At 39.6% G+C, this 8,984-nt stretch overlaps 2 protein-coding genes across 5 annotated transcripts in view; one reads left to right on the forward strand and one right to left on the reverse strand.

The window, feature by feature from the left end:
* Positions 1-7,502, reverse strand: part of LOC138744548 (zinc finger protein 436-like) — an 84,348-nt gene extending 76,846 nt beyond the window's left edge. For 3 of the 4 annotated variants that reach the window (XM_069900904.1, XM_069900903.1, XM_069900901.1), the window contains exon 1: positions 7,291-7,501. The gene's annotated coding sequence lies outside the window, so the exon portion shown is untranslated. Of the gene's footprint in view, positions 1-7,290 lie in introns of all 4 variants that reach the window. The other variant, XM_069900902.1, reaches the window with a different exon arrangement.
* On the forward strand, positions 4,055-6,014 carry LOC138743801 (probable G-protein coupled receptor 139). Its single transcript, XM_069899405.1, has 2 exons — positions 4,055-4,124; positions 5,104-6,014. The coding sequence occupies exons 1-2, from the start codon at positions 4,055-4,057 to the stop codon at positions 6,012-6,014; spliced, it is 981 nt and encodes a 326-aa protein (XP_069755506.1).
* Positions 7,503-8,984: the final 1,482 nt, after the last annotated feature.

The raw sequence follows: 8,984 nt of genomic DNA on the forward strand, positions 1-8,984 counted from the left end.
TTATTGCCAGATGTGGTCAAGTAAAAGAATTACTTTCTGATAATGGATCTAACTTAACAGGAGCTCATCTAGAGTAACAAAAAGTAATTTAAAATTGGAATCAACATCAAATTCATGATGCATTACTTCTGAAAAAACCTTAATTGGATATTTAACCAACTTACAGGATCACATCATGGAGATGTGTGGGAAAGAATGATTAGATCAATCAAGAAAATTCTTAATTCCATTTTGAGTGGTTAAATACTGAATGTGCAAGATTAAAGCTATTTTAAATAGTCATCTAATAACAAAATTTCTGTTGATTCAAATGACATTGAGACATTTACACTGAATGATCACTTACTTTTTAAATCAAAACCTTTAATTTGCCATTTAATTTCAGAAAGAAATTGAAAGACACACATGGAGGCAAATGCAGTTTATTATGGATTCATTTTGGAAAAGATGGATTAAAGAATATTTTCATTATTACAAGAGAAACAAAAATGGTTTAAAGATAAACATGATTTTGCATTCAGAGATATTGTAATTATTAGGAATGATTCTGCACCAATAAATTCTTGGTTACTGTAGAAAATTGTGGAAACAGTTCTGAACAAGAAAGGTTTCATTTGGCAAGTGCGGATTAAAACCAAGACAGGTTACTTAAATAGACCTATTACTAAAATCTGTCTTTTACAAGAACCAGAAAGTCTTGATTTCTACTCTTATACGTACCATATTTACTTTTGTATCTGTAAATGTAATTATTATATATTGGTCATTAATGTCTATTATAATAATCATTGGCTGAAATATAAAGGTTAAAACATTGTCCTTTTGCTTCTTAGTTAATTTTGTGCCTATCCCTTCAAGAAAAAAAGTATTGTTTGTAGTGTTACCATAGTGATTATGGCATAGTAATATATCATAATATCCGAGCAGACCAAAAGCTTGCATCCCATTCTTCGATGAACCATGAAAGAGACTTGAGCTCTAGATACATTTCTTTGAATTCATGTTATATCATCTTATGTTGTCTTATTTCTTTCATATATCTGTTTAAAATTGAATATCATTGTCTTTAAAAATAGCCAAATGGTTTTTCATCATTATGAAAATCTCAATGTGAAGTTATACAAAATGTTTATCTGTTTTATCATTGAATTAAAGCGACTTAAAGCTGCATCTACAAAGTTTGGTTTATTGGATTAATAAGATAGTAATTTGGATTACTGTCCTCACGTTATTTTGAAGTTGACATGATTTGAAATTGGGAAATAGTAAAACTTGGGAAGTGTCATCAAGAGACATGATTCATAAGGTATCTTTATAGGCAGACGAATTTTTAGTATATATTTCAGGTCCTGATAAATCTATTCCTTCAATGCTGTCTTTGTTTTCCCAATTCAGTATTATTTCAGAATATAAATTGAATCTCCACAAGAGTGAACTATTTCCAATGAATATGTGTGTACCTATCTATGAGCCTTTTAGAGTTGTATAAATCAAATTTTTTAGTGATCTTTAACCAATAAACTTTTCCCCCTTTGATTAATTATGTATAAATACCATGATGATGATAATTTTACTCAAAATGTTGTATATATTTGAAGCATTTCAGATTTTATTTCTAAATAACTTTTTAACCATATTGATTTTAACATTTCTCCTTGTATATGGAATAATAAGAGAGCTAGTTTGAGTAAATTTCATTTGCAGAAATTAAAGATAGATGGTGGTATGGGTTTACCTAATCTCAGATTTTATTATTGGACAGTTAATATTCGATATATATTGTTTTCTGGGTGTATTATTCTGACAATTCTGAATCCCCTCATTGGACATATTTGGGATTGAAATCTGTTCATTCACTTACTTATTGGGAGCTGCTCTTCCTTTTACACTTTCTAAGATTAGTTGAGATACCTTTGCCTTTTGTAAATTTGTTTGGGAATTTGGGAATTGGAACATCAGTCACTTCTCCAGAGGAACTTTGGGAAAAGATTTTGGAATGGTTAATACTTCTTAATTATGTGCTCGACACGCATTGATTCAGTTTAAAATGGTACATCGGGTTCATATGTCGAAAGATAAATTGGTCCGTATCTTTCCTAATGTTCGTCCAATGTGTGATAGATGTAAATCACAAGTGGCCACACTAATACTTATGTTTTTGTCTTGCTCTGTTTGGGGAAGTATTGGACAGGTATTTTCAAGACTTTGTCAATTATACTGGGTATTAGATTGCAATCCAATCCATTAACTGGTAGTTTTGGTATTATAGTTCCAAAGCTGGGTCAAGTTTACTACACTGTTGGCCAGAAGAGCTATTTTATTTAAATGGGAATATCCTAATTCATCTAATTGATACAAGGGTTCTCTCAAGTTATGTCATGTTTAAGTTTAGAAAAAAATTAGAAGTTTCACTTTTGATACCTCTGTTAAGTTTGAAGAGGCTTGGCATCCTTCATTAAACTATTTTTGTATCAGTTAACTTGCATTTTGATTTAACCTTCCATGCTGTTTTGTATTTCTGTTTTGTTAACAGTTTGTATTGATCTGTTGTAGTGAACTCTAAGTTTAGGCTGCCCAGCCTTTATCATTTTTGTTGTTGTTGTTTTTTATTTGTTTATGTTGGTTGGTTAAATTGGGGTTTAACAATTTAAAAAAATCATTTTTTAATATACAAAATTGAAGAGAAAGGGATAATGTTGTTCAATATATTATAGTGTTATATGTTGTATTATGTATTACAGTATGTTTCTGTTTTTATTGTTCTATTCTGTATTCTATTGTTTACTTATACTATGTTTAATAAAAGAGATTGAAAAAGAAAGCTGGGAGTGGCAAGGGAACGGGCTGGCTCTCTGAAAGGTTAAGGGAGTGTGGTCTGGGGAAAAGGAGATAGGAGGAATAGAGAGAGTGAGAGTGTTAATGGGCATCAGAAAAGTCATGTTGATGTAAGCTGGTTGAAGAGTACCCAGTATTATGCGTCGTTCCTACATTTTGCAGATGGCCTCGTTTTGGGAGTGCATGAGGCCATAGACAGGCATGTCGGTGATACAATGGGATGTGGATATGAAATCTTTGGCCGCTGAGAGATTCCCGTTAATGCAGGACCCAGAGCAGAGGTGTTGATGGAAAAGATCTCCCAGCTGCGTCCTGTTTCTCCGATGTAGATGGGACCACAACAGGAGCAACGGGATCACTGGATCCAGTAGATGATCCCTGCAGATTCACAAGTGAAGTGTTCCTTCACTTGGAACGACTATTTGGGGTCCGAATTCTGGAGAGGTAGGAGGTGTGGGCGGGAGTGCAGCATTTCTTGTGTTCACAGGGCCAAGGGGTCGATCGGAGGGAAGCGATGACTGGAGGAGGGCGTCATGGAGGAAGCAGTTCTTGCTTAAAAAAAAACGGAGAAGGAAGGAGACACGAAGATGTATCTGGTGGAGAAAATCCACGTTGCCTCCAGCGATCTCCCTTACTCCTGGTATCAAGCGTCTCAAGCAATTCTTTGCTTTAATTGTTCAATTAGTCCAGTCGATTAAAAACAATTGATACAGATTTAAACAGTTAGAAAGTAAAAATGTATTTTGAAAATAATCTTTTTTTTGTTTATTTGCTTTATCATGAAAAGGTTGTAAGAATTCTGTTATCTGCTCCGACAATACTCGCTTGTGACTCCAATCATTAAAAATCATAGCACCAATTAAAGTCAGCATTTTAGCGACGAAATGATCAAATATTGACGGTGAAGAGAATTCGAACTGTGGGGTAAAGAGTGCGGCGACCCGTTTCGAACCGACTGAGGTTTCTCAGGTTTCACTTTATTTTAGTGAACTCATGTATCAAGTCGGAATTCTGGTCACGATTTTAACCAACGTGATGTCATTGCAATTTACACTATGGGGAAAATTAAGTGATCTTCTTTGTTTAACGATCAATTACCAACTGTGATAACGTCATGGTGTTTCAGTGACCCCTGGGGATTCTCAGTGATTATATGAAGAGGATCAATCGTTTCCAATCCACAGAGTTGGAAGATTGTCTTCAGAGCGTCTGAGGGAAAATGCACGGGCGTGTTTCAGGCCTGGTGTACGCGATTTACTATCCGGTTCTGGCTGCCCTTGGCGTTGCAGGTTGGGCCATGTCATATTTTTAATTAATCATTCAGATTCTGGAGATCGGATTCCATGACTTATTTATGCCTTTCATTGGAGAATGTCCTCAGGTACTTCGTGTGCTGCAGAGATGCCAGTTCAGCGCTTATCGGCGCAGATTGTTAGTAATATTTTTACTAAATATTTACTGGGCATATTACTTGAACAGAATCAATGTGATTCTTATCCTACGTGATTTATTGTCAAAGTTACAACAAAAAATGAAGGTTTCCACGTGCGTCTTATTTAATAGGATGTCACGGAATCATCACGAGAGGTTTCAGGAATTCGTTCTGGATTCCCCAGAGATTATAGTAGCTACTCTGAGTGGGCTCTGTTCAATGACAGAGCGACACTCCTGTTACTTTTAAATGTAACTTTATTGTTGCACGTATCGAAGTTCACTGAGAAAGTTCGTTTTTGATCTGTCCAGCTAGTCAACCTATACATAGTAGAGCAATGAAAACAGTTTTGAGTGAAGAATCAAGCGCATGTGGACACGCACACACACGTACGTACACAGACAAAGAGAGCGTGAGCAAGAGAGATCAGTTAGTGCAAAGAAAATACAACATTGCTCTGCTCCCGTGAAGTTCGCTCCATTGGTGATAACGGCAAATAAATTATTGTCTTAAAGACTGGTGGATCACGTAGTCATTCTCGTGAATTTTTTTGCCGAGTTTATAATTTGGATATTCAGTGTGAAGGTCTCCGAAACTCCCCTGTTCCAAATTCAAACGGATTTTCCAGGCGAAATTATGTTCTTAAACCTGATGTTCTTTGCATGAGCTCACAAAACTAAATCTCAGGCCTCTATTATACTATTTCAGCTCCACATGGAACTAATTTCCACGCTCCTTTTCTGAGCACTTGCATGTTGTAAAACCGCTGGCGCGGGCATTGACGATTCTGCTGCGGCAAAGTGTATTCTGACTAATTTTATCTTTAAAAACACAAGGTAACTTGGTGACGATTGTGATCCTATCCCGCGGAATGTGCGGTCTTTCCAGATGCATCACCCGATACCTGATGTGGATGGCGGTGACTGATCTTCTGGTCCTAATAACGGCAGTGATATTGGACAGAATCAGCACGCTACATTTTCCGGTTCTTTTCTTGCATACTACTCCAGTGTGCAGCCTCCGACTAGCTCTTATCTTTGCAGCCAGAGACAGCTCAGTGTGGTTAACAGTCGCCTTTACCTTCGATCGATTTGTGTCTATTTGTTGCCAGAAACTGAAATCAAAGTACTCCAACAAGGAAACTGCTGCTGTTGTTATAGGAGTGATCTGCACCGTGAGTTGCGTTAAAAACATTCCCATGTACTTTGCACTTGAACCTTTAAGTATAATTGACAATGTTCCGTGGTTCTGCAATTTACGATGGAACTTTTATTCAGATGTTTTATGGACTATGTATAATTGGATGGATCATATGTTAAATCCGTGCGCCCCCTTCCTCCTGATGATTTTGCTGAACGCCCTGACCGTCAGATATATTCTCGCAGCGAACAGAGCTCGAAGGAGGGTTAAGGGCAATGTAGAGGAACAGATCGACTCCGAAATGCAGAACCGCAGAAAGTCCATTGTTTTACTTTTCACGATTTCGGGCAGTTTCCTCGTTTTATGGGCGACCTATGTTGCCAATTTTTTATTTGTGCGATTTGTAAAGAGTAACTATATGACGGGATCCAATCCCAACAACCCAAGGTTCATTTTCCAGGAATGTGGGGTCATGTTGCAACTCCTCAGCTGCTGCACAAACACGTGCATTTATGCAGGGACTCAGAGGAAGTTCAGAGAGGAATTAAAGAAAGGGTTGAAGTTCCCTTTGAAACTGATTGGTAAAAAAAGTGAGTTCATATTTTGAACTCACACCATTTCAGTTTTCATTGATCCTCGTGCACAATGTGCCAGCTTTCTCTGCCAGGTCTGAAGTGACAAGTCCCAACCCGAAATTTTGACGATGTCTGTTACACTAAGTCCCATTGTACATCATGATTCCAGTGTCTGTAGCGTTCGTATTTCTCCGATCTTCTGCACAAACTGCACACCCTGACAAATGCTGGAGAAAACTCAATGTTCCAACAATTCAAATCCGTCCTTGAAAGTTTTAATCAATTTCCGATTAGTTGCAGGAGCCGAGGGAACAAATGGTCAGATATTGAAACAAAGGCAAGATTATACAAGTCGAAATAAATGCACCAGATTCACTACTTTCTGAGAAAAGTAGTTCCTCTTTGACTCCTTCCCAATTATATTTCCCCTTCTTCCAGGCCTCTGCCATTCTCATTATTTATTTATTTATAAATGATCCTCTCTTCATTCTACTGAATTCTAGCGGAGTTTCGAGTCTCTTAGGGCGACCATTTCAGAATCAACCCGATGAGCCTTCTCTGCACCAGCCAAAGCCAGTAGATCCTTTCTTAAGCGTGAAAAACAGAACGGCAAATCAGACCCAGGTGCGGCCTCCACACACCTCTGTCCAGTAACAGCGGAATCTCCCTGCTCTTAAATTCAATCCCCCTCGCAATGAAGATCAACATTCCATTTACCGGTTTCTTGTTGCACATTCACACCAACATTTTGCGTTTCAGTCACAAACATCCAAGTCTTTCTTCACAAAAGGATGTTGGCAATGTTATAGATAGAGAATTTGGGTTAAAAAGGGTTTAAGTTAAAATGTGATGATTAGTCATAAAAGGGGGATAACCACTGGAGTTTAGCTGGAAAATGTTACAAAAGACTTGCAACAGATTTAACTACAGAGAGACATGCAGGAGCCAAAGATTGATAAAGAGTGAAAAACAGAATTTGGTGTGATCAGAGGTCATGAATGATCGTGGTGTGCGTGACTAACAGTAATCAGGATGATTCTGCAAAAACTAACCAATTAAAGCAGTGTAGTGGAGATGCCGAAGGACAAGCAAATTGTATAAAAAACAATGCACTGTATGTATCAGGGCTCGACTTGGCAAGAAGCCGGTTGAGTCCAACTCTGCAGACTTGAGAATAAAGCTTGTCGTGTCACCGATCTTAAAGAGACTCATTTGTGAGAATTTGTGTTTCTGACAGACAGAAAAGCAGGTTTAAAACATCACTGGTGTTAAATCTGGCCTTTTTGGTGTTAAATCTTGCATACTGACCGCTGGGAAATCCGTTAAATCAGAGCACAGGGAGCTGACAACCTCGTCCGAGGAAGGTACAGCAGAGCAGCAGGACTGGTCTAGAAAGCCCAGATTGGAGCGGATTCAGGGAGGCTCTCACCCTGATCGTCACATCAACATTATTGAGTATAAAGGGCAATCACCAGTTACGTAGGCAAGTGCAGTGAAGATACTCTTATGACCAAATGCTACACGGCCAGGACAAATCATAAACCTCGTGACGCTGGCTTCAGGCCGGGTGACAAGATGAAATTAAGATCAGAAAAGGCTGAACCCTCCCGTACAACCAGGAAGGGTACGCATTGAGAATCCACAGACGCCTGTGTGATATAGGCAACATGTGGCAGGGAATTAAAACCACTGCTATTTATCAATCAAGCCGGTGGATCAGCGATAATGACGCATCCCTTCCCGCCAGGTTGAATACATTCGATGAAAGCTTTGATGCGAAAAACGACTTGACACCAAATAATACTCCGTCGTCCCCTTGTGACGGCATAGTTAGCCCAACGGTTACTGCACCAACGATCGGGACCTGGGTTAGAATCCCGTGCTGTCTGCCAGGTGTCTGTACGTTCTCCACGCGGGGGGTGGGGGTGGGGCTCCCGCTGTACGTTTTCCACGCCTGGGGTGGGGGCTCCCGTTTCTTCCCACCGTTCAAAGCGCATCGAGGGGTATAGGTTAATTGGATACAATTGGGTGGCACTGACTCGTCGTGCTGTATGTTTAAATGAAAAATTTAAATAAAAGAAACAGGCACCCCACATAACCGGTCCTGAGGTGTGGAGTATCTTGTCCAGGATGAATCCTCCAAAGCAGCAAGAAAAGACAGCATACCTGATCGGGTGCTGAATGACTGCAGGCCAGCTGACGGAGGCCATAAAGGACATGTTCAACATCTCACTGCAGCAGTCCACCTTTCCCACAGGCAGCCACCGCTTTCACTCTCCATTCCATCATGACGCACCATGGGAATGAGGTCTCACATGCCAGGCTGTTGTTGATTTACTTCATTTTGGTATTCAACACGTCCATTCGACAAAGGCTGTGGGATAACAGTCCTCGCTGGGACTTAACACTGCCACTGGATTCTGGATTCTTTTTGAACGGCAGACCATATTCAGTCCTGGACGGCAGCAAAACATCAAGCCGCATGCTTTGCCCGCTCCTTTACACGCCGCTGACTCATGACTGCACTTCCAGATTCAGTTCAGAGTTGTCAAGTCTGTGGAGGGGGTGCGAAAACTTACTTTCTTGATAATTCTTGAGTGTTGCTATCTAGGAGTATCTTTTCTAGACCCAACACACTAATGGTATTGTGAAGAAAACACGTAAACGCCTCTACTTTCTCAGGAGTTTGTAGTATGTTCTTGGAACCCCTGGAAAATTTCTACAGATGTTTCTGGAAAGTGTACTGATCGGCTGCATCACAGCTTTGTATGGGGAATCAATAGGCAAACCCTCCACAACATCGAGAACATCTACATGAAACACTGGCGTCGGAGAGCATCAATGCTCCACACCTCCCAGCACATGCTCTGTTCTCACTGCTGCCATCAAGGAAAAGGTATAGGTGACACAAAACTTGCATCACCAGGCCCAGGAGCAACTGCTACCCCTCCACCATCATACTCCTCACAAAAAAACTCATCCAGGGACTCGTTTAAAGACTC

This window comes from Narcine bancroftii, chromosome 10 (genome assembly GCF_036971445.1).
Source record: "Narcine bancroftii isolate sNarBan1 chromosome 10, sNarBan1.hap1, whole genome shotgun sequence".
Classification (NCBI taxonomy): domain Eukaryota; kingdom Metazoa; phylum Chordata; class Chondrichthyes; order Torpediniformes; family Narcinidae; genus Narcine; species Narcine bancroftii.